This window comes from Gadus macrocephalus, chromosome 23 (genome assembly GCF_031168955.1).
Source record: "Gadus macrocephalus chromosome 23, ASM3116895v1".
NCBI classification, from domain to species: Eukaryota; Metazoa; Chordata; class Actinopteri; order Gadiformes; family Gadidae; genus Gadus; species Gadus macrocephalus.
Window position 1 is genome coordinate 7584384 of NC_082404.1, and position 26125 is coordinate 7610508.

The 26125-nt window shown below is 43.8% G+C and overlaps 2 protein-coding genes and 1 long non-coding RNA gene across 4 annotated transcripts; 1 reads left to right on the plus strand and 2 right to left on the minus strand.

Moving 5' to 3' along the window:
- Positions 1-541: 541 nt before the first annotated feature.
- Positions 542-14748, minus strand: LOC132452345 (ADP-ribosyl cyclase/cyclic ADP-ribose hydrolase 1-like). The gene is made up of 8 exons (XM_060044921.1): positions 14388-14748; positions 8545-8671; positions 6816-6945; positions 6540-6622; positions 3442-3515; positions 2880-2966; positions 2709-2792; positions 542-1637 (listed from the first exon to the last, which is right to left on the minus strand). Exons 1-8 carry the CDS (start codon positions 14579-14581, stop codon positions 1580-1582), a joined length of 837 nt encoding a protein of 278 aa, XP_059900904.1. The 5' UTR covers positions 14582-14748; the 3' UTR covers positions 542-1579.
- LOC132452350 (uncharacterized) lies at positions 10344-12394 on the plus strand. Of its 2 annotated transcripts, none has more exons than XR_009524297.1 (2): positions 10344-10674; positions 12026-12394. It is a non-coding gene; the product is annotated as an uncharacterized LOC132452350 (long non-coding RNA). The 2 variants fall into 2 exon arrangements; XR_009524296.1 differs by lacking the exon at positions 10344-10674 and adding an exon at positions 10749-11321.
- Positions 14749-21562: 6814 nt separating the features above from the next.
- LOC132452341 (ADP-ribosyl cyclase/cyclic ADP-ribose hydrolase 1-like) lies at positions 21563-26011 on the minus strand. The gene is made up of 10 exons (XM_060044915.1): positions 25852-26011; positions 25425-25505; positions 24936-25056; positions 24613-24739; positions 23726-23861; positions 23164-23246; positions 22665-22738; positions 22497-22589; positions 22197-22283; positions 21563-21787 (listed from the first exon to the last, which is right to left on the minus strand). Exons 2-10 carry the CDS (start codon positions 25489-25491, stop codon positions 21682-21684), a joined length of 894 nt encoding a protein of 297 aa, XP_059900898.1. The 5' UTR covers positions 25492-25505; positions 25852-26011; the 3' UTR covers positions 21563-21681.
- Positions 26012-26125: the final 114 nt, after the last annotated feature.

Consider the following 26125-nt stretch of genomic DNA (forward strand, 5'->3'; position numbering starts at 1 on the left):
CCATTTCATTATCCCAACGATGTAAAATATACATCCGGTAATTTACTGGCAGCTACAGGCTATCAGCCATAAAAAAAACTACAGAACGGTGTAACGGTGGATTGTGTCATGTGCATGGGGTAGTCACACCGTGGGGTTTTCGAAGGGCTACACTACAGGCACGTTTCTCTACAGAGAGAAACCTTGATTTGAACCCTGGCTGATTGGAAATGTCCGCGCTGAAAGATTTTTTATGATAACTATAAAGGGACGTTGTTGCGCTTTCTGTTCTCACAGGGCTGAAACTTTGACTCAGCAGACCACGGATGCGGAAATCCGCAGAACTGTGGACTTTTGTTTCAAATGTAATAATACTGGAAAGCAACTCGAAGCAGCGACTTCCCATAAGTGTGTGTGTGTGTGTGTGTGTGTGTGTGTGTGTATTCCCTTATGGTCATACTGACGCTGAGATAATGTACATTGCAGGCAATAATATGACCGCAAAGTATTTATCTAACAGTTTCCAGTAAATGTAAAATATTGACGAGTGTTTTTCTTTTGTTTTAATTCAATCTTTTATTATTTGTTATTGAAACAAGTCTTTCGATGTTTTTCATCTAAACACGTCTCTATATAGAGACCTATAAGAGGAATATGAAAGACCAAAACATATTGAACGTTATAGGCACTATACGTTCAAGTTCTCGCTCGTTTTTGGGAGATAACAGATGAGTATGAATGGAGAACCATGGCCTCCATCGACCAGGCACCGTGTTTTCTATCATGACACACAAAAACAAGAAATAAAGCCATAATGATGAGAAAAATAGTGCAGTAATTCCCGTAGCATGACTCTCTTCCCCACCCGTCTAGGGTATGGGTCACACTTTATGAACGTGTCCGCTTTGATACCTCTGCATATCTGTCGTAAATCACGAACATGTCCATTTACTCACACAATCAGCAAATGGTACACGAAAATTTGGCAAACCTTACTTAAAATATTTGAAACTAGCTAAGTGTAATAAAAATTCATAATTATTATAAAAAATAGAAGTAAAATAGTAGTAGTGTAAAATAGAAAAACATAAAGGCTTTAGTCCCTTTTACTGGCTTTTTTTACTGGCTCAAGTTATTCAAGTTGTTAGCATTATTTATGCTGTCATTACACAATACATATATTTATTCACAAGCAATTACTCGATACCCGTTAGATAGCCTAGATTTTAAAGTTCTATAAAAAGGTTACCATATCAAATCCGACATGATTTAGAAGAAACCAAAATATCTGAATTTGTGTGAACCAAAAAAACGATATCAAACATTAGCTTGCATTCAGTTTGTTTCGCTCCATTTTGAAACAAATAATTGTGGCTAGATATTTTTTCGTTTCGCTGTTATTTCAGTTCATATGGTACGAGTCTTGACCGTCTCAACCGCTTGTAGCCTAAAACGTTATTTCGGGCTGCTTTTGCTAGCTTACTACGTCTATTGGAACAGCAGGTACATGGTGGTCGAGGGCAACATCTGGAGATTTAGGCAGGAATCGCTCTAGAAGGACTATTGGAACACAGCCTTATAGGACTAGCAGATGAACGGTTCACCAGCAGGGGACACAGGTTTGGTCATGGTCCTTCTTGCAGGTGAGGAGCTCAGACCTGCAAGACACGGAAAATCATCTGTTTACTAATCAGCCATTTAGCAGAGACACTTTATCCAAAGTGACCTACAGTGAATGGAGATATACATGCCATTAAAGAGCAGATTTGGGGAGATTGGGATTTGAACGCAGAACACACACACACACACACACACACACACACACACACACACACACACACACACACACACACACACACACACACACACACACACACACACACACACACACACACACACACACACACACACACACACACACACGAGAGAGAGAGCATCGTAGTAAAGCACCATCATCTGGTCAAAGCAAAATCACAGAACTTCTCTATGCTGATGATCAGGTTATATTTGCCAACACAGCAGAGCATACTCTCCATTTACGACAACACCTTTAAATGGTACGGAATGCAAATATCATATCTTATGATAAGACTGAAACAATGGTATTTATGAAGGATTTATGGACCAAGAACGTCCAGAGCTTTAAGTACCTGAGATATACTAAACTCTGAGAACATCTGATCTTCCCTCCTCACAAGAATTGGTGCCGCAATCCAGAAATGGAATGAACTGTAACATGTGCTAATGGTCTAGAGTGAAGTTTCTAACTACGTGTGTCCGATCCCTTATCCTTACAGTGTTCAAGCCTAGGAACTAGCAGAGCATGAACTCAACAAGGTTGAGGTCATACGGCACGGTTTTCTGAGAAAGTTGGTACAGGTGGTTTTGAATGGAAGAATGCTCCAAGTCGGAGTGACAGAAGAAAGAATGTTGAGGTAAATAAATAACTGACACCGTCACGATTCAGGACTTTTGCTACCTCTGACGTATGTAGGTCATGTATGTAGGATATATTCGACCTTAGGCCGCCAAGAAAGATTTGGATACGGATAGAGAGGCTGTTGGACATCGACGTGCAGCAGGCCAGGAGAATGATGATGAAGAGAACACAGTTCCTGTGACTGCTGGACCACAGGTTGAAGCCGGAGCGCCCCCAAGGCCACTACTGTGCATGGCGGGAAAATATGACGATGATGATGATACACACACACACACACACACACACTTACTCTGGCACCTCCTTGCAAATGTACTTGATGCCAGGTTTTAGTTCCTTCTGTAAGTTCTTTAAAGATTCATCCTCACAGTTTGCCCTTTGAAAGAAAGAGTAAAATAGTATTTTTAGTCAAGTAGTTGTATATTTAGGAAGGATTATTAGAGATATTAGTAAAAATCCTTACAAAACGTTGTCCTTGGTTACCAGGACGGCAGTGAGACTCTTCATTCGGTCGGATGTGAACTTCTTGACTTCGATGCTGCCAAAAATACTTCAAAAGTGCAAACACAAAAAGTGACGTTTCCTCATTGAAAATAATAGATACCAGTCTTAAAACAATTTAACATTGTGTCCGAAACTGCTGCGTTTTATTAGTTTGATACATTTGGTTTAGGAGTAGACTCTACTAGTGCTCTGCTGCCAATCAAATCATGAATGAGCATATTGCGTCGCTCCTACTTTTTGTCCCGCCCTATATGCATATTATATTGAAATATTCAACATGTCTCTGAGATGACATAGAAAAGAATGCCAGGAACTGTTATTAAAAACACCCTGTTTGGAAGCCCTGCCTGGTTTCCCTCGAGCTAGGCTCTGAACATGGTCATTAATGAATCATAGCTTCAAGCTATGCAGTTAATCATCCCAAACAGCGTTTTCTTGATTGTCTATAGATATGCCCAGGTTATTTTACTCTACGAGCTAGTTGAAGTGTTAGACGTCGTTACGTTAACGCGGTAACTCACCTGGTAGGGCTGAAGGGGGTACCTCGGGAGCCGTTGAGCAGGACGACAGCATCTCCGCAGGCAACCGCTGCAAACTGAACCACACAACATGTCACATGCATTGTTATGACCAGGGGCGGCCAGGATGGTGGTTATCAGTTATTGAGTTCTGGGTTTGATGCTCAATGTCTGCAGCCTGTCTGTAGGCAAGGTACCCTTACCCCTTCCTGCTTTTTAATGTTATGCAACTTAAAAGTATCTTTGAATAAAATGATCTGCTTTAGTGGTAGAATTCTTTGGGTGTGCTCATTGTGTCGATCAGTCAGGCTAAGCGCTATGCTAAGCTTACACCAACTTTTTCCTAAGTTACTGTTGTGGAAAGAACATCACTTAAACTTAAGATATTTATAGGAAGGAAATACAAAAGCAGAGCTGGTCTGCAGAACACCTGCTTCTGCACACAGTGTTTTATTGTTTCACTCTGTGATACATCCCATCAGCTCCAAGCAAGGGTTGTTATCAAATAATGCCAATGCATGGCTTTATCGACAACCAACTTCTGTAAGGTTTGTTATTTTCATGGTCTTCTAGCTGACCTTGGTTTAATCAGCCTAGAGATTAACTACCTATTAACCAGTTCCCCTCCTTTAACCTCGCTTTCCTTATCGTTTCCTTTAGCAACATTTTCGAACCATTAGGTTGTCTTGACCTCAACAGAGGAATTTCATTGTAAAAGGAATATAAGCACATACTGGTGGCACAGAACATCGTTTTATCTTTTAAGGGAGTCTCTTCAGGAGACTCACCAACCAAAGTACATATTCTAGAACGGTCTAGAAGAACGTATTAAGAAGTGCCATTCCTGGGTCACTACTACTAAGTGAGTCTGCCTCCTGCGCTGCTGAACAGAGGATGACGGAGTCCTTTCTGGCATGTTGCTTACTCAGCGGAAATTCCCTAGATTGATGATATGAGTAAGAGTAAGACACAAAGGCTCAGAGGCAGGAATCAAAGCTCTAGATGGGCAGGGTCGGTTAGGTTAGGGTGTTGTAGGGTGACTCCCAGCTGGTCTGTCTCAGCTGATACCTGATTATGGACATCTCAGTCAAAGATATCTACAGGTAGACAATGGAGATAGGAGGGTTCGTCTGGAAGTCAAACACCACAGCGCAACATTACATAGTAATAAGACAGAACAGTAGAACAACAGACCACATCCCTCAACACCGCACAAACATTTCCAGGGCTATAGATGTGCTAGGGAAGCGCATTCTTGCTCTCCTCTGCCTCTCCGCTTCACAACAATAGCAGCTAGCAGCTCTAGCGAGTGGGACGCCACGCACTAAGGAGAGCGCTAAGCCATGCGCTGGACTATGCACCTCCACTCAGAACAACAAACAAAGAGCTATTGACAGGGAGTCAGGCGGAGATGGCCTCTCCTTCTCCTCTCTTCCTCTCCTTATTGTTCTTCCATAAAGTAAGTCCCCGACCAAACAAACTGATTTTTCTCCACAGTCTTCCTACTTAAGTACTGATTTATTAGAATTGCAATTATACTGCGGTGCATTTATAATAAATGCACATATATATATATTAAGGGTGGAACGTTTCACAAAATTCTCGATTTGATTCATATCACAGTTATGGGGTCATGGTTTTCGGTTAGGTACGGTACGTTTTCGGATCAAGCAGGGGATGACACAAGTGGCTATAAAAACATGTTTTATATATATATATGTGCCCTATAATAATGTATATTTTATAGGATTCTCCCTCAACAATGTGATAGAGGGGCTGCCCCACTGTGTCACATTTGAATGGGCTGTAGCAACTTCTGAAATTGTCAAACCGGTTAAAACCCTTGCTTTACTGGAATAACGCTTCAAAACTGCAATATCACGCAAGTGATGTGTAGAGGAAGTCAGCGGCCTTTGGATCCACTCTTGGTCTGAGTCGGACTCTGTAAAAGCAGAGCTTCAATGTAAAGCGGGTGGGAACTGCGCTGCCCTCAACCACAGAGCACTGCAGAGGATTGTGCAGTCAGTCCAGTGCATAGGTGGATGCGCCCAAACACCCCAACATAAAACTGTTTCAGCTGGTTCCATGTTGCAAGGGGTACCGCAGCCTCAAGGCCTGGACCAGCAGGCTACTAGACATATCTTTCCACCAAGCAACCAGGCTCATACAGAGTGGACTCTACCGGCCTGTGTCCTGCTGCCTGTTCCTATTCCTTTGCACAATCGCTCTGTTAAGGTATCCACAGAGTACCTGTGGATACCTCTTCTTATTCTAGGGTTCAGGAATTAGTATTATTTTGTATTAGTAATGCTTATAGCTCAGCCCCTGATTGCACAAAAGTTTTAAAAGAAGTCGATGAGTTTATTTGCCAATTGTCCTATAAGGGGCTCTATACTCAGCTGTCAAAGTTCAACAATCAGCCCCACGATGGATGTTCATTTCTGAAACTTGGTGCACATGTCTTGTTTTACACGCTGAATAGTTATGCTTCTTGTGCCCATAATGTCTCTCATGATAGATTTCTCTGTACCGTGAAGATTTGAGGAAAACTTCAAAGAAATTCTTCTTCACGACCAAAGTTGTACATGACATACAATTAGTTAAACATGATCCACAGAGTTTTTGGAATAAATCAAAAAAATTCTAATTTGCCTTTTAGCAAACATTATTCTATCAATCACAAGTCTGCTTAAGAAGGTGCCAGGAACTGGGAACATGTCATGCTCATAAAGGACACCCACTTTAACATGTGTATACAGTTCTGTGTATAGCTTATTCCATGATGTGTGTGTCTGTGTCTGTCTGTGTCTGTGTCTGTGTCTGTGTCTGTGTCTGTGTCTGTGTCTGTGTCTGTGTCTGGGTCTGGGTCTGGGTCTGGGTCTGGGTCTGGGTCTGGGTCTGTGTGTGTGTGTATGTGAGTGTTTGTGTTCGCTTGAACACAAACACAATATCAAGATCACTTGAATCTTGATATTGTCTTGTGAAGAACGTTGAAAGCTGCTATTGAATGGGGCTATGCAAGTTTTAGCTATGCTATATTTATCTTATCCACTCCAATGTAGGCCTAAACATTGTGAGTCAACTGTCTCGTGATGACGTACCTCAGCAGACGCTCTGCTCCAGAAGGACCTGACCGGGTTGTTCTCACATTCAGACCAGCCGGGACACCCAGAGGTGAACGTTTCTGACACAAGAGAGGCAGAGAGACAGACCAGAGCATGAGAATCAGATGTTTCCAGATCATTGGACAGGATATTAGGGGGCGGGACTAAACATAGGCGGGCTGTGTATATATAGATATGTATATCTATATATATACACTGTATATACATGTATATATACACTGGAGTATTATATATATGGTAGTGGTGTCTTACCGTTGCTCCCCTCCTTCCCACACCAGGTCTTTCCGTCCAGTACAGATCCCAGCATGGAGTCCTCCATCGTCTGGTAGCAGCCCTCTGACACCTGGTGGGCCACCTCCTTGGTCCCGCTCCAAAACAACATCTGGGACACACACACCACGGCCTCGTAAAACACACATGCATAATATATATATTAGAGCTGTCAAGCGATTAAAATATTTAATCGTGATTAATCGCATTAATGTCATAGTTAACTCACGATTAATCGCGATTAATCGCAAATTATTTTTCTATGCTAAATATCCCTTGATTTTTTTGTCCCATAATTCTTCTCATTTTAATTCTCTTATCAACATGGTGAAGTGTATCGGCTTGCCTTGTGCAAATGATTTTCTATTGATAACAACATTGGCATATACTGATCAAAACAGGACGATACAAAAAAATAGGCTATAGTGCAATTAAACGACTTTGTTATTTTTTTATAAAATAATTGCGTTAATCGCGCGATAATTTTTTTAACGCCGTTAAATTTGGTTTGCGTTAACGCCGTTAATAACGCGTTTAACTGACAGCTCTAATATATATATATATATATATATATATATGTACACACATACATCCATACATACATACATACACTAGGGCTGTTAAAATGAGCACGATAATAACGCGTTAACGCAATCTTAATCAGACAATTCCCAAATCTATTTGAATTTAACTACAGTAACAACTGTTGGTTTACAATTGTATTAAGTACCTGCATGTTTACAATTCCCAACTCTGTGGTGGTCCATAAATTACATATTCAACCCACACTGAGCGAGTCAATAAAACTCCCTCAAGATCCCTTGGTCTAGTTTTTGCTTATTAAGTACATTTTGTATAAATGATAATGTGTCATTCCATTTGATAATACTATGCAATTAATCACTATTAAATGCTTTAATCGTTTAACAGCCCTAATACATATTCATATATACATACATGCATACACACACGCACACACAAACACAAAGGCACATAGGCAGAGAGCCTACTCTTTTCTACAGTTGGACAAAAATGGGGAGTTGACAGCTGCACTGCTCTCTCGGTTCTGTCATCCTCCTCCACTAACCGCAACTAAATATTTATAATTTGTAAGCTTTATCGCTTGTTTAGATGGGAAGCAGGCTGACCAAATAAAGATCATTTGCAAGCGGCGGTTGAGATACAGACTTGTTAGTCACAGTCTCAGTCCCCTCTCCCCAGAGGACAGGATACAAAAGATGCGTAAGCTCTATCCAAATGTGTTGTTTTGTAATCCAAGCTAAAGTTCGTTAAAATGGTCATTATAGTATGGCTGAGCAGTAATAATTCATTCATACACTATTTAAACCCTAAAATTAGTAAAACAATGCTTAGAAATGTGACAATTTAAAGGCTTACGTTTCTTATCCATCACTCCTTTGTACAGAGTGACACCATGTCACTCATGCAGAACACAAAATGTCACCTTTTAAAAAAGACTGTCTATGGTACACAGTAGTTTGCATTAAAGTTATAATATCAACTTAAAAAATACACTAAATCGATTAAAATGCAGCTACTCACTGAGTCACTTAACATACATACATAGCTTACTTATGTCCAGGAATTGGAACAATGAATAGAGGACCCCTGTTTATGAACGACCAGCCCTGTGTCAAGCCTAACCATGAGTCAGAGACAGGTTAAGTAGTAGTGTGCTCAGGATATTTACCCGGTTGCACATGGGCTGCGGAGGTGCGACAGACAGCAGGTGATCGTAGGCCTCCGGCGGGACCTGACAGGGGTCCCGGCCCACGTACGCTTGCTCAAAGGCACTCCAGACCTCCACACAGTAGGTGCTTTGAACAAAAACAGAGACTGGTTAGTTTAAGGCAGACCATGAACATGGTCTGCAGAAAATCTATATTGTATATCGACTTAAAGTTGTAGGGATTGATAAAAGATCACACCCGTTAATTGTATAATTTGATATTTGATAATTTGCAATATCAAAAAATAGTAAAATATGCAGATACAAACCAGGCAGGAGATTCTCGGCCTATTATTTGTCTAAATGTTTTATTGGAATAGAGAAAGAGCTTAGATCACTTAAAAGTAAGTCAAGGATAAAATAAATCCTAAAAAGTAGGACCACAGAATAGAAGGCAGACAGGAACCACTGCCCATAGAATATTGGATCTGCAAAGGACAAGTCAATATAAGCAGGCATACCTAGTCAGAACCCCTGGGTGTGGGATCACTTTACCTTAAGCTTCATCATGCAGAGGAACCATGCATGACATTATCCCAATGTCAACAAAGAGTATAAATACATAGAACCTGTTTTGACACGTTCTTGGGCCATTTAAAAATGACTGTCTTTATTTGGATTTCTTCAGCGATTTTATTATGGTAAATACTCCAGTGCGGCAAAATAGTGAGAAGTAGGAGCCAGTTAGGCTGTTCTCCTTGTGGTGACCGACCAGGACGTGAGCAGGTCGGACAGCAACGAAGGGTTGAGGTGTGGTGTGTGCGAGTTAAACGGGAACGTGAACTGAATGAACTTCATAGTTAATTCATCCCTTATAAAGCATTGCTCCTATAGATGTACCGTATGTAGTACTCATTTGTTTGCAATTCATAATCTATTCTCAATTATTGATGCAATAAATGTTTATAAATATAATTTAGAGAGCGTCAATTGATGATACACAAACTGTTTCAGGGTGTTAATGCTTTGCACGCATGTAGGCTAGATAAATATGCTGCATTTCACGATTAGATGAGTTTGTAAGAGAGAGATGTGTGAAAGTTATCTAAAGTGCTTGAAACCCGACCAAACTGCGACGCTGTCACGCGGATGATGTCTGAGCCTTAATTGTCTTCTCCGAATATTAAGTCTTATTCCATGGGCACAGATTTGACTCAGAAGATATTCACTAAGGAGAATTTCGCTGACGGTCTGAACTTGGAGCGACTCCAGGCGCTAATGGACTGGTGTGATCTCAGCCCGGGACTGACGCCAACATACAAGGATGAAAGTGAGGGCTGCAGGAGAAGCCGTGCAGGGACGATAAGATCAATTTGCTTTTTGAAAACAACACTACACACAACTACAACCTGGCCTAGGTCTCCCACACTACACTATACATCTCTTCTGTCCCCTGCACTGGTACACCCAAGTCCCTGGTAGGTTATTTCCTATCCTTTCTACATGGTTCAGGGCCCCATCCTGCACCGAGGATGTCCAACACACCGCCCCTAGCCCTAGTCCTCTGCTTCATGCCTGCCAAACGCCGTGCTATAGCCTAGGCTACTCCATCATCAGGCCTACGTGAGCACCAGCAGTGCACACCAGCAGTGCACAACAAAATCTCGATTGTTTTGTCCTGGCGCCACAATGAAAGGACTGACATGATCAAGAGATCCGATCCGTCCTCCGCCGCGGGCTGGACACTCATCTGCCACACTGCGTCTTGTTGGACGACCATGAAGTGAAAAACAATATCTATCGTGTTATCGCAGCACTTAAAGGCCCACTATGCAACTTTTTTAGCCAAAATTACATTAAGTATGCAGGTTGAGAGTTATGCTGATGGTTCTGCATCCATTTCTGGGTCGATTGGTGGGTGTGTAATTTACCCATGTCGCCTCTCCAGTGAAAAAGCGCATATGCAACTTGATCTGTTCGGACCGGGACAATCCGGATGTGACGCAACGGAAGTATCCTCGAAAATGTAGTCAGATTGTAGTTTCGAAAATGCTTTACGGCACAGACACACACCCAAACATGGCACCGGCTAGATATAAACAGCCAGTTGCGAGGCAATTGTTGCATTCATCATGGATCAATCGACTAATGGTACGGCCACACCAACCGCGTTACTCGCGTTGGATAACACGAGTAACGCGCCTAACCTGACGCTTGATCATTAAGTGTCACAAAAATGGTTCAACGCGCCCAACGCGCCTGTGGCTGCGCTAGAGTCCGAGGTAGGAAACCCAAACGCCGCCGTGTTTGGGTGCATGATAGAGTTTAGATCGGGTTAGATTAAATAATCTCGGATATAAATAACGATCTCATCTCATCGTCATCCGTTCCGGGGTCGGGTCGCGGGGGGAGCAGCTCAAGCAGGGGGCTCCAGACTTCCCTTTCCCGGGCCACATTGACCAGCTCTGACGGGGGGATCCCGAGGCATTCCCAGGCCAGTGTTGAGATATAATCTATCCACCTAGTCCTGGGTCTTCCCCCAGGTCTCCTCCCCACTGGACGTGCCTGAAACACCTCCCAATGGAGGCGCCCAGTGGGCATCCTTGCCAGATGCCCGAACCACCTCAGCTGACTCCTTTCTAAGTAAAGGAGCAGCGGCTCTAATCCGAGTTCCTCACGGATGACTGAGCTTCTCACCCTATCCCGAGACGCCAGCCACCCTTCTGAGAAAACTCATCTCGGCCGCTTGTACCCGCGATCTCGTCCTTTCGGACATCACCCAACCCTCATGACCATAGGTGAGGATAGGAACGAAGATCGACCGGTAGATCGAGAGCTTTGCCTTGTGGCTCGTAACAACGGTGCGGTAAAGCGAACGCAATACCGCCCCCGCTGCTCCGATTCTCCGGCCAATCTCACGCTCCATAGTACCCTCACTCGCGAACAAGACCCCGAGGTACTTGAACTCCTTCACTTGGGCTAAGGACTCATAATAACGATAATCGGGTTAAATAACTTTGCATGGTGTGTCTGGTGTGTTTCCAGCATTCGTAGTGTTGATCAGCAGAGAAATAGTCCGCCAAGACGTTGAGGTTGCTTAGCAACCAGAGACTCTGTCCATGCAAGTGAACGGAGCGTTCACTCTTCGTCATAACTATCAAACCAAACATCCTTCACATTCACCGAGCGAACATTATGAAAGTAAAATGCACATTTCTCGCTAAAAATGTTTCCATAAACGCATTTAATGGCGTAACTATGTTACTATTTCCACCCAGAATAAAGAAAGATGTCGGCCGTATGCTTCTGTGCAAGGGTCACTACTCTCTGTCAGTGACGTCGGGTCAGGCTCCACGCTGATTGGCTATCGTGGCTAAGCGTCACGCGTTGAAAGTTCAATTTTCTGAACTCCGGGCGTTGGTGCTTTACGGCACAGACCCCCAAACACGGAACCGGCTCGATATAAACACAAGTAACTAAGGGATTGTTATATTCATCATAGATCAGCCGACTAAAAAGAGACAGAGAAACCCAATGTCGGAGGAACAGAAGAAGAGAAAAGGGAGACTGACCGACAGAGAGGCCAGACACGAGTAAACGTTGGGCAAGCTTTTCAGGAATAGCGTGAACTGAAAGAAAAAGAAGACTGCAAATCAGACGCCGACTCGGCCGTGTTGCTTTTGAAATTGAAAGTACCCTTGGGTGAACTTTGTCTTCGTGGTATTCTTGATGTTGATAGTCTCTGTACAAATGTGTTTGCTCAACCATTTTGTTGTGAGCCCTGTAAAAATTGTTTTCTCAACCGTTTTGTTGTGAGCCCTGTATGTTTCTAGCTTGCTTGGTTGCAACCATATAAACACCTTTGTTTCCATGGGTGTTTTGCTGTTCGTCCGTCTCGACCCCCAGATACAGACTGAATCCCCGAATCCAGGTTCTTGTTTATTTAGATTATTATGTTGGCCAAACCGCTTACACTGATTGTTCTGTTCAACCTAAGATATAACGGTTATAATCTAGGATATAAATTCTCCCCGTCAACTATAAAAAAGGATGGATTTATGTTTATTGCAATACAAATACACCATTTTAAAAATGTATAACCTTGCCTACACTTTATGAACATCTACTTCGGACATGGCTCCACGCATTCGCCGGCTTCTTGGAAAACAAATGCACATGGCTCGCGTAGAAGTGCATGGGGAAGGGTCGTCAACGAGTTGTTACGACAGTGTTGTGAAATATCTACTACGAAGCTGTAGGGGGCGCTGTGTAGAGAAATGTGCGTGCCAAAACCAAGAAAACAGCGAAGAAATGCCCGAAGTTGCATAGTGGGCCTTTAAAAGCTGGTTCTTTTGCTTGTTTCGGATTGTTACTTAAATTATTCTTGCACTTTACGGGGTGCATCTTCATTGTTCAACTCACTAGCCGCGTTTACATGGCACATCTGATCAGCATAGATTTCTATGCGGCATAGATATGTTCCTAAAATGTGTTCCGAATGTACTGTATACATGGCAGTAACAAAAGTGTCCGTTCTGTCTCTCGCGCACACCTGACACATCTCTGGACCGGCGGCGACATAATGGATGTCTTATCACTATCGGGGATTTTAAATTTGATTTTAATGAAAGCACGGCAGGAGAGAGCTTTTCTCTCCCTGCTCCTTCAATTAAGAAGGAGGTCGACAGCGCAGCAACGTCAATTTCTCGTCAGATCTTTATATTTACCCTAAGCTCCGCCGCAAACAAGAGGAATTTGGATGCGAGTCCGCAGCCAAGACTGGTGGGAGAGAGTGGTCTTACGGGAATTTAGTGACCAGGAATCCTCGAAGGTCCAATTGCGAACTACTGCAGCTGCCATCTCTCTAAGTTAAGAAGTATTTTAACGTTCAGCCTGCAAAAGTACTAGTAGTAGCCTACTCATTTACAGTTATCTCGGACGAGCGCGGACACTACGATACGCGAACACGTCATTAATAAACACCCATGTGTCCCGTCGCTTAGCAACCGGCCACGCTTACCGGACTACTTTTACGTAGTGATAATAATAATAATAATAATAATAATAATAATAATAATAATACATTTAATTTAGAGGCGCCTTTCAAGACACCCAAGGTCACCTTACAGAGCATATAGTCATCATTCAAAACTATGTAAAACAGACTAGGAATAAAAGGAAAACAGAGGTTAAACATGAATAATAATAATAATTAATAACACTCAAAGACGCCTAAAGTGAAGGGGGGACCTCACTAACCACCACCAATATGTAGCACCCACTTGGTAACACCCACTGATAACAAAGACGTGAATCAGGCAATAAATCCACTTTCCTTGACAGCGGTGAAGTTCGGTGTGCTTAAAAGTACCGACGGAGCTCAGTGGACCAATTGCGAACTACTGCGGCTGCACTAAGTTAAACCCCAATCTATGCGGAATAAGTGTATACATGGCGATTTAAAACAGACTACACCACCTCTTCTATTCGGCATAGAATCTATGCCGAACAGATAATTGTATTCCGAATGAGGCGTATACATGACCATTTTCTATGCCGCATAGAAATCTATGCGGCATAGATGTGTCCATGTAAACGCGGCTACTGCGAGTTCGTTTTGACCAAAGCGTCTGATAAATAGGCCTACACATGGAATTGGAATAGACTGGAGAACGCAAACATCACAATACAAAAAAGTCAATGATCGATCAATAGGCTATGAATAGATTTTGATAAAGATAAAATGGATGACAACCGATTCAAATATGTGCATGCATTTGCAAATAACAATGCAATTCTAAACACAGACTAGCCCACATAAGGGAGATAATACAGAAAAGAAAAAAGGAAAATGTTGGCTCTACCTTGTGTTCTCTGGAGTCCTTCTCTCGCACTCCTGGATGAACGTGGCCTTGAAGGTGTCGGTTCTGTTGCTCAGCACCACCGCGGTGACCACCACCACCACCAGCAGCAGCAGGACGGCCATGGCGCAGCCGCCCACCACACGCACGCGACGCTTCCGCCGCCGGTGCCCACCGCGGATCGGGTCCGATTCCATCAAGCCTGCGTCTGAACTCAACCCGTCAGCTATCTGGAACGCGACAGTCCTTAAAGTGGACGCGCTCGAACTTCTCTGGCTGTTACTTTCTGCTCCTCGCTCGCTTGTTGCTCCTCCGAGTCTATTTATACGGGCGCGCTCCCTGGAATAGCGCCTAAAACAAGCGTGCGCACGGCTGCGCGCCTCCAGTCTTCAGATTACCGCTCGTCAGCCTGCAGCTCGAGGACTTCGGTCTTGGATGTGTTTATGAATTGTTTAGATAATTAAATTGAAGATATAGGTTCAATACTGGAGGCATGTATAGCCAAACCAGAGCCAAAATAATGCTTCCCACGACATGCTCTGGAGCAGGTCCACGAATAGGCCTACTGAATATACTGACCAATCTTATCTCTTGGAAAAGGGAATCTCCATTTCCAGAAATCCCCTGGACCTTGGTCTTTGAAAAAGTGAGGTAAAAATAATTATCATCTTGGCTTCAAATAACTCAAATACATGGAATTATTCTGCAGGCCTCGTCTTGTAGGCCTACACCGATACAAACCTCCAGCCTGGCAATTGTTGACCTTATCTGCAACAAGTACCGGTTTGAATTATGGTTTTATAAGCCTATTGGTTCTTTATTTGTGCCCAAGACCGTGTAACACTGCCAGGGCTGTAGCCGAAAGAATGAGGCTGAAATTGTCATACACGTCATCAAAAGACATATAAGCAACAAGTTAATCAATGGATCACATTGTTGTGTCCTTACCTATTCATGTTGACAATATCCTAGATTAGGCCTAGGTACTTAAAAAAAACCAGCATGACGTAGTCAGCTGTTAAACTATTGGTCAAAGGGTTAGTAGTAATGTTCCCTTCATATTGAATTCAAATGTTCGAGAGGAGTTTTTCCCACATAGAAAAAAAGTAAAAGTAAATCATTGATCTGATGGTACTGACCACGTATCGGCCTGCAGGCGAGTTCCTCAACTCAAACTCCTTTTATTGCATTCATAGTTGTAAACCTAATTCATATAATAATAATACATTTCATTTAGAGGTGCCTTTCAAGACACCCAAGGTCACCTTACAGAGCATATAGTCATCATACATTTAAAAAAAAAAAAAAAAAAAAAAATGACTGTGGAAAAAATAAATAAAATAAATAAATTAACATAAGCAATAAGAAATAAATAAAACAAAAACAAGACAAAACAAAAAAAACAATCAAAACAGTGATCAGTTATCATATACCTATGCTCTCTGTTATATTGCAGTACGTGATTATAGTCGGTTACAAAACGGTTAATTAAAGGAGAAGTTGGCTTCCGAAAACTTGGAACCAACAGTTCCAGTACATCGATGCATTGGATAATGCACCCCCACTTACCGTATAAGAACCTCCTCATTCACGAGCTCCCACAAACTGTATTAAGCTTGGATATAGAAGGGTGTGAAAGGATGGAGCATGCTGATGCTCGCCTTAGCTATGCTTTATGAGGTCAGTCCGAGAGAGAGTTAAAGCATAATTTTGGATTTTTTGAGCCTGGAGCTTATTCTCCTTTAATTTAAGGTCTTGGGGACTGATGTTAACAACAATCTTTTTCTTTCTCTTTGAAGTTTTGTTTTGGGTATTCTCTTGAATGACGTGATTACTGAAACTTTTCCTGAGAAGATCCACTGTAGCAGCTCACGTGGCTGAGCTCACTTGGTATATGTCCATCCATTTTGAGTACATCTACTATTACTGAAAACATCTTTCCCATGAAAGAACCTGCATAGTCGATGTGTAGCTTTCACCATGGTTTACTGGGACACTCACAGGGATGGAGTGGGGCACTAGCAGGTGTTCTGTGCTGCATGATTTTACCTTCTTATTAATGTCAGAATCCATATTAGGTCACCACATGTAGCCCAGCCTTTCATTCTGGACACGCTGGGACGACTCTGTTGTTCCATTGGGGCTGCGCGCCGTCGGCTCTCTAGTACGACGACACAGTCTCCCCACAACACAGAGTCACTGAGTCCAAGGCCTTTTGAGTCTTCATCTAGCCTCGTCTGTTGGTGCGCATGACTCATGTCAGGTTTACAAAATATCTCTCCCCCCCCCGTTACGTATGTGAGCATGTCCTCCACTTTAGGAATGGGTTACTGTTCTAGTGATGCCACTCTGTTTATAGTAATTATATAGTCGCCACACATAACCGTATTGTCCGGTTTTAACACTGGGACTATTCGTTTTCATTGCAAAATGCAATGACTTTGATTTGAAAAAGCGGGTTGCAGCATCACTGGCTACATGTATCTTTCTTTACATTTATCTTTGTATATGTATATGTATTCAGACTGATAGGACAGATACCTAGCTCTGGCCCATTTGCCTTCTTCCATAGCTAAGCATACTCAGACTGTGACATTGCTAATACACTACAGCCAGTATCTCTCATATCTTAGTTTAAATCCATTTACTTTCAAATACTGCCTGAGAGGAGGTACTTTGGGAATAGTTGTGTTCATATTGTGAATAGTAAAGACATCCTCACTACTCTCTTCCTCTTCCTGTATGAAGTGTGTTTCTTCCACATCTGACTTGGAAGTAGTAGTTGTATTTTCCCCTTTTTCCTTCCTTATTTGGACCTATATGAAAATGCATAATATTTGGGGCTGTATAATAGGAGTGTTATTCATACTTGGCTGTGGGAAAAACCTACTGTGTGTGAGTTATCAGTGTGCACAGGTTAAACCAGCCATCACCACACATGGCAACATGGAGCACCAGCGCCATGAAGCATTGACAAACTACAATAAACTATAATATATTTTCACCTCAACACCTCAACCCAGCGTCCTTGTGTTTCGAGGAGCCCAGCCAAGGTCACCTAGGAGGCGCGTGGTAACACTGGACATTGTTACACTGGCGCCCAATATGGGCCCTCTCCAGAATGCTTAGGACCCATAAGGGCTGTCACAGGACGCATTGGTTCGCCCGCAAAGAAATGATGGGAGGAGTAGCCTCCCAGCTCCAGCCTTTTGCCCCAACAGTGCAGTGGAGGACGGGGGAGGACGGGGGAGGACGGGCGAGGACGGGGGAGGACGGGGGAGGCCGCACAGCAAGCAAACGTGGCAGCCGTCTGTGGCTACCCAAACCTGCCGTCAGCCAACAGCAGCCTGGGCAAAGCCACCCCTCTGCCAGCCACCACGCCAGCCCAAGGCCCCCATGCGCCACGAGGGAGACGCGGAAATGCCCTGAGAGAGGGTATCTCTACCACGGGATGTTTCTGGTCCTCTGAGGAGCTTCCACCACCACCCAGCCCGTCCAGACAGCCCTGCCACCGCCATGTCCACCGACTCTGGTCTCCAGGGGGGGAGGGGGGGTTGGCAGGTCATCCTGGGGAGGTGTGAGGACAGTGGAGTTTGTGCAGCCCCTCACCTGGCTGACTCTGATTGGGCTCTAGAGCTGGGTGAGGCTGCACACCTGTCGCCCATTGAGTCATCAATGTGCCCAGGGTGAAACCAGCCATCGCTACACACACTAAGGAATAGATCTCCTGCATTGCATCATGGCGCATAAGCGCCACGGATCATTATTGATAAACTTCTACAATAAACCGGATTTAAAAATCAAACAACGTCCTTGTCTTTGGAGTAGCACAGCAAAAATCCCTAAGGTAGAGTGTGGCAGCCAGCCAGGTGGGCATGTAGTAACAGATATTGCTACACCTAATTCCATACCTTTAAGGAAGGTGATGATGGTGGATAATTCTCCATAATCATGTAAATTTGTTATGGTCCCACAATCAACTCCTACCAATACTCAACAAGTTGCAGATGAAGAAACATCCCGATCAACTGGACCTAGTTCCTCTGGCTTGGAACTACTTTTTTCAAATCCACATCAGACCGCACCAAACCATGATTATCTGGGGAGAACCTTGCACTGCCTCCTACATGGGCCCGATCGACGCTAAGCTTAGCAATGCTTTCCGAACAATTGAATGGCAAACATTCACCTCCTACATTACTGGAGTGACCCTGAGTCTATATAGGTTTCATGTGTACAATGTTCAGGCTTCAGCCAGTGAAGACGTATCACATTTGAGATCTTATTCTGTTCAGCGACTTGTGAGCGTGTGAGCAATAGAGTAGAATTAGGGAACTTCAAAATGTTGACTTTAAATTTATAAACATAATTTGATGTTCTTGATTTTTGGAGTTCAAGGGATAAGTGAGTTACTAAGATGCTGTGGTATTAGAAAAAGGCAAGCAGTCATTTCTGAAACTATTTCCTGGTATAACAACCGCAATTGCTTAAAACTACACCGGTGAAATCAAGTGCTTCAAAGAAACAGTGAACCAGACACTGATGTATATATTTCTAACTTAGGAATAGCCTGGTACAAATACGCTTTCTCTAAACAACGGGCTGTCAAACCTATCTATGAACCCACCGACCGACCCTCCTGTCCCGGTCTCATCGAGGCTGTCCTGTCCTGGAGAGAAGACAAGAGTGTTCTCAGAGCCCACTGCGCTGAATCTGACTACCTCATAACACCGACTTCTGTTCAAAGGCCTGGGGAGGCCGATTTCCTTGCTCCACATTTGTTAGAACCCGAGACGACAGATTTGAAACAGACTCAGAAACACAGATGTGCTATTATTAATTTACGCAAATTGTGGAAGATTAGTGTGCATTTCTAGAAATTCAAGATTTGTACCTAATGTCGCTATGGGGGGGAAGTGGTATTTGCATTTACTGTGATTCTATTCATAGATTAAAATGACATGGGACAGATTTGAAATGGGGGAGCAACATGTCCTGCTTTATTATAAAAAATGTAGTAACATGCTCAACATACTGCTTAGTCGGACACTCAATAAGCACCGTTATTGAGGGTCCTGACTGAGTAAGATAGTTGTGTCGACAGAGTTACAGCAAATCATTCGCAACACAGCCTCTGACTCCTTGAACCCAGTGGGGTGCCGGTGGGGGAGGGGTGCTTTCCTCTGATGGCCCGCTACGACCTAGCTAGGCAACGCTTCTGCTGCCCCCGACCAAGACGCTCTCCTTTGAGCGCCAACTCCGCTACGACGCAGCTAGGCAACACTCCTCTATTGTCACGAACAAGAGGCTGTCTTTTGCCGTGCCAAATCCATTGCAACACCGCCACAGGGCCCTATTCTGAACTCCTTGGAGGACAGGAAAGTCATTTTGATTTGTGTAAAAGTATGAAAACAAACTTATTCATGCAACAGTAATCACTCAGACATCTGTAGGTAAAGAAATGGCATGCATGTAAACATGTAGGGTATACTTACTCGATGGATAGTTGCCTGTTTGGTCCATGTGATCTTGGATGCCTCTGCCAGTTTATTTTAGGCCCATGAAAGAATGTCCTCAGCACAGCCTTGTTGATCAGCGTGGGAAAATCCTTTGACGTGGTGACACCACGTCGTGTAGTGTCCGAGGTCTCATCATTTGATATCGCAAATATGGGGAAGCACCAGGTTCCCCACAACATAGGCGTTCACTCTCTGTGGACATAGGGTCACAGCACCCATAGGAACACCACCAGTCTCCTGAACCTTACAGCAGCTGGTTCACCCCTCCTGCTCATCAGACTTTGCCTTCTCCCCTCGTCTGCTCTTCAATTTCTCGGACCTTCTCATCTGTATACTTGGGCTCAAATAAACCAAAACTTTCTTCCACATATTCGAGAACGGGAGAAAAAGATAAAATTTTCAAAGTCATGACTTTGAAACCGGCCTGCAACTCTCTCAAACTGACTAGAGATTCCACCGTTCACAACCTGCAAATATCGCTATACCGTATCTCTCGTGAGACTTCAAAGCCCTTTTCCCCTAGACCCAAAAGGATTTAAAAATCCTTTAAGCTTCTTGGACATTTGTATAGTATGTTGAGTGTGTGTTTGGACGATGAGTGGTTTAAGCAGCCTCAGCTGGCCCGAGTCAGACTGATAAGACTCTGGGTGCAGGGTGAGGCTGCACACTTGTTGTGCATCCACCACTCCACACAGGTTAAACCAGTCACCCCCACACACAGCTACGTGGCACCATGGCATTGCATGTATCATTGCCCTTTAAACTTGGTTTCAACATATAAACCAGTTTCAACATCACCCTGTTTCCTGGTTATGGAGGAGCCAGGAAAAGTCGCGATGGAACTTCCTTCAGAATATAACGTCATGCTGCGAGGCGCATTTCATAGTAATAACTCATTGGAATTGGGGACAATTGGGACAACACAGACCCCTCTTTCATAGAATTCTTCCTAAAATCACAAAATGATGTTTATATAATTTAATCCACACCCATTTATCCGTTCTGGGCTATCCGTTCCCTTCTAGGAAGGCCAAATTTTAAGATCCCAAAACAAAACAACGATTCTTTCATACTTGAATATTATATTTTATTTTCTGCTAAGTCTGATCCGTTTTAGATACCATTTAACTCTGGACTACAACTTTAAGAAATGGATGACCCACGCCGTGAAACCGATTTTGCGTAGTTGCGTTTCATAGGATTTAGTGAAGCCAACTAATGAAAAGAGATATCCTGAGCTTCTGAACCTGTTTCGTAGCACAGGCCCCAGGCCAGGGGTAACGTTCAATGACTTCAAAAGAGTTTTTCAAGTCTCTCTTTTGGGCTATATGTTTGGGAAAAAGGAAACCAATCACGGGATAAACAAGTTGAATAGTAAGCTTAGTGTGTAGGAGCCAAGACCTATGTCATTTAGAGTAATAAAAATTATAGCGTGATGTAAAAATACTATGAATAGAATCAATAAAAACTATAAAATTGACATTATCAATTCCTATCAAAGAATAACATCTCAATGTGTGAATAAATCCAATCTTAAGAAGAAAAAGCAGTTACGATTTTTCTTCTCACGATACTTTTGTGAATCCACCCGCAGGAATCTTGTTGATTCCATGAAAAGCGGTTCGAAACGTTGGACTACAGAAAGAGACAACAAGCAACTGTCATTCTAAGAAACTTTTATATGTTTGATTTGCTTTAATTAATTTAGGATCCCAGTCATTGAGGCCGTGGTTAGGGTTTAGGACATCCTGCGTGCTGACAGCAGACTGCAGCAGAGCTCAAGGTCCGATGAGAGGCGACCCCTGGGTCTGCAGTAGGCTGGAGGAGCACATCTGGCAGGAGGGATCCTGGGGGCTCTGGACGCACTGGAGCAGCTTCAGAGTCCTGTGGACAAGAATCAGACAGCGTTACTATAAGCTGTACTTCAGTAGACACTTAGGGACAACGTGATTAATGCAGCACACCATCCATTGAGCTGTTACAGTTGACGTTAACATCGACTAGTTGATCATTTTCGCCCTCTGCAGTCACCTGTGTGCGTTCATGTATCCCTGTTTTGTGATTCTACTGCCGGGACACACACTTCTATCTGAGAACGATTAAGGGATTCTTCTTTTTTTTACTTCAGCCTCATGAATAACAGACAATATAAATCACAGGAAAGCCATGGTGTGTGTTCACAGCTAGATCCGTAAATGTACCCTTTTCATTCAAAAAGAGTAATGTCTGGTCTGATCTGGAGGAAAACACAAGAACATGCAGCAGTTTGAATGTGAATGGTCGTTCATCCTACAGGTCATTGTCTGTGCAGGTCCATTTGAATCCCCGGAACTGAAGGATCTGGATCAGCTCTGCAACGGAGCCCAGACTGCACGACTCTCTGTCGGAGGGAACCTCACAGTCAGAGACGTTCCTCGGGAAATACCTCTCGCGTTCCTCTGACGTTCCTCCTTTCAGGAGCCTCGGAGGAGAATCCCAACCACCATCTTAAATATCTCTAAACCTATTCTAAATCATCCTCATCTCATCTCCATCTCCGTCTCTTTTTAGTCTCAAACATCTCAATGAAGTTCAGGGTCATGTGGGGCCTCACATGAAAGGTCCTCGGAGGTCGGAAACCACCTTGATGTTGACGTACTCCACCATGCTAGGATTAAGGCCGTTGAGTTCAACGCTGCCAAACATGCTGCAACACAAAAAGACGCCCAGATCATTAGAGATTGTGTGTATACAATGGAATCTCCAGTCAGAGGATGGTTACCTTTTCCTGTTAAATGCGGAGGCGATGGATCCATTCAGTAGGACTGTAATGTTGCCGCAGGCGGTTTCTGCAAACTGACAACAACAGATTGAGCTTATTACCTCCACCATCTACCAATACAGATCCTCAGGATTCAAACAATCTTTAAAAAATAACGTTGGACTTTAACTTTTGTTTTAACAAGTAGTGTGTGATATTTATCTGCTTGCATCAATGAAATGCATCTGCCCGACAATGTGATTCTATTCGATTGACATTTAATGCTCATGTTGTTTTTGTGCTGTGGGGTTGTTTTCTCTTTCCTGTCTTGTGGTCCTTCACAATGCTCCTTTCCTTGTACACATGGATTGCTTTGAGGGTTCTTGCGACTCTAATTGTGTGATTACAGGCTTTACAAATACGAGGGACTTGACCTGACTTGACTACAACACCTGGTGAGGCGTATTGCCGTTTGGCAGTTAGCACGACATAATAAAAATACGTTTGACATGCAGCGTACATGCTGGGAGGCCTGTCTCCACAGGGAGTAGACGGGATGGAGAGGACACGTCGACCACTCTGGACAGGATTCAAAATCAAATCCTACGGAAAAAGGAATACAGGAACACATGAGTACCTCCAGCTACACAGTCGACAGCCACGAGGTGATCCACTCAGAACAATGGGTCTTTGTACAGAACTCCTTCTGGGAAAAGTGTGGCCATTGAGCGGGGCTCTGCATGAGTGGGTTATTTATGATGCGGTCTCCACGGCACATCGACAAAGTATCAGCGTGTTTTATAAGGACCGTAGGACACAGAGTTGTAGTCAGGGTTGTAATTTCCAACATCCTCCATTGGAAAGTGACTAAAAAGATGAATCTAGTCTTGTCCTGAGCGATCCGATGACATCAGAAGGCTACGCTGTAGCACCGCGTGGGTTCAAACATGATGGGAGGATGGATGATGGACAGAAGAACGGATGGATTCATGGATAGAGGAACGGGCAGATGGGTGATGATGGTGATGATGTCTAGATAGGGGGATGGTTGAATAGCTCCCTCGCACCCACACCCACTCAACCTGTGTGGTGGAGGTGTCCACACCAGTCCAGCTGGTTGAACACGTAGCCCACTAGCGTGTCCTCCAGGGTGTAGACGTTCTCCATCAGGGTGGTGTAGGCCTCCATCATCCATCTTGTCTTGCTCCAGAACAGGAACTGAAATCACATCACTGTTCATCAGAGAGGGCTGTTGTAGTTTGGGGTTTTGGTCTGTTGAGTGGCCGTGGGTTACCTTCTGGTTAGCATGAGGGGCTAGGGTTGTGATGCCGTGGGTTACCTTCTGGTTAGCATGAGGGGCTAGGGTTGTGATGCCGTGGGTTACCTGCTGGTTAGTGTAAGGTGCTAGGGTTGTGATGCCGTGGGTTACCTGCTGGTTAGTGTAAGGTGCTGTGGTTGTGTTTCCGTGGGTTACCTGCTGGTTAGTGTTAGGTGCTAGGGTTGTGTTGCCGTGGGTTACCTGCTGGTTAGTGTTAGGTGCTAGGGTTGTGATGCCGTGGGTTACCTGCTGGTTAGTGTTAGGTGCTAGGGTTGTGATGCCGTGGGTTACCTGCTGGTTAGTGTTAGGTGCTAGGGTTGTGATGCCGTGGGTTACCTGCTGGTTAGTGTAAGGTGCTAGGGTTGTGTTGCCGTGGGTTACCTGCTGGTTAGTGTAAGGTGCTGTGGTTGTGTTGCCGTGGGTTACCTGCTGGTTAGTGTAAGGTGCTAGGGTTGTGTTGCCGTGGGTTACCTGCTGGTTAGTGTAAGGTACTAGGGTTGTGTTGCCGTGGGTTACCTGCTGGTTAGTGTAAGGTGCTAGGGTTGTGTTGCCGTGGGTTACCTGCTGGTTAGTGTAAGGTGCTAGGGTTGTGTTGCCGTGGGTTACCTGCTGGTTAGTGTAAGGTGCTAGGGTTGTGTTGCCGTGGGTTACCTGGTGGCAGGGGGAGTTCTGGGGCAGGATGCTGAGCATCTCCTGGTAGTCCTTCACTTGGTTGCTGCAGGAGGACTTGGGAACCACAGCCTCTTCAAACAGCCTCCAAACCTCCTCACAGTCACAACTACACACACACACACACACACACACACACACACACACACACACACACACACACACACACACACACACACACACACACACACACACACACACACACACACACACACACACACACACACACAATACGATGTTCATTGTATTGAATGTATAAAGATCAATCTTTTCATGACTTTGACATAAGACACTTGTTACTGAACCTGAAGGTAGGGTTTATCAGCATGATGTAATTGTAACATCGTCCAATCACTATAGACTTCAGATTGGGTGTGGTTCCGCCCTCAGATTTCCATCCACCGCAGCAGAACCAAACAATAAACCCTTTCAGTCGGAGACAGGCAAACATTAAACTTCATACCATACTCAGATATCACTATAGATGAAAAGCAGGAGCTAAAGAAATAGAATGAAGGAGAGACGACAAAGAGGAAAGGAGAAAGAATGAAAGATTGTGAACATAAGAAACAGAAGAAAGATCAACTATATTAGCATTCTCAAACAATATCTTATAATAGAAAGGAAGGGAAGTAAATCATGAAAGACCAAATGGGAGAAGGTAAAGAAAAGAAAGAAAAAGTGAGTGAAAGAGACGATTAAAGGATCACTTGTGACAATAGGTAGTGTAAAATTCCCTTAAAGAAACAGTTACCAGCGTTTAACTTTGACCTTAATGAAGAGGCGCTACTTACAAACAAACACGTTTTTGGCTGTTGAGGACAACGTGGTTTCCATGGCAACCACCTCACCTTTAATCATTCATGTTCCACAAGCTGAAAGGGTAGAAAAACTACCAATTCAGTGTGTGTGTGTGTGTGTGTGTGTGTGTGTGTGTGTGTGTGTGTGTGTGTGTGTGTGTGTGTGTGTGTGTGTGTGTGTGTGTGTGTGTGTGTGTGTGTGTGTGTGTGTGTGTGTGTGTGTGTGTGTGTGTGTGTGTGTGTGTGTGTGGGGGGGGGGGGATTGAAATGACAACACACAGCTACATCATGAGTGAAGATTACAACATAAATAACAACATAAACAATCACCAGACCAGATAACTAACTCACTCATCAACTAACCAACTCACTCACTCACTTGCGTACTAACTAAAAAATAAAAACTAGGTTGCCAACTTACCAACTCACCAACTCATCAACTGTCAGTCAGACTGACTGACGAACCATCTAACTACCTCACTAACCAACTAGACTGCTCCGGGCTTGTGGTTTGCTGCCCTGAAAGACTGTGCCCTTCGCAGGTCCAGAGGGGCTCATAGGGACAGACGAGTCCTTATATGCGACCTCATGGAGATGCACATGACTTCAATTTGGTTGAAATGGGGATGAAGTCACGGAGTTTCCCAGTGGTAGTCAGAAATCAGAGAAATAAAGGGTTTATTTGATATGCATTC

Excerpts from the sequence above, each read along its gene's own strand:
- LOC132452345 (XM_060044921.1), bottom strand. The coding sequence starts at position 14,581 with ATGGAATCGGACCCGATCCGCGGTGGGCACCGGCGGCGGAAGCGTCGC. Across the intron at positions 3,516-6,539 it reads GGAGCAGAGCGTCTGCTGAG|TTTGCAGCGGTTGCCTGCGG; the intron begins GTACGTCATCAC and ends TGTGTGGTTCAG. Across the intron at positions 1,638-2,708 it reads ATTTGCAAGGAGGTGCCAGA|GTCTGAGCTCCTCACCTGCA; the intron begins GTAAGTGTGTGT and ends CGTGTCTTGCAG.
- LOC132452341 (XM_060044915.1), bottom strand. The coding sequence starts at position 25,491 with ATGATTAAAGGTGAGGTGGTTGCCATGGAAACCACGTTGTCCTCAACA. Across the intron at positions 22,284-22,496 it reads GACCTCCGAGGACCTTTCAT|AGAGTCGTGCAGTCTGGGCT; the intron begins GTGAGGCCCCAC and ends TCCCTCCGACAG. Across the intron at positions 21,788-22,196 it reads ACCTGCACAGACAATGACCT|GACTCTGAAGCTGCTCCAGT; the intron begins GTAGGATGAACG and ends TCTTGTCCACAG.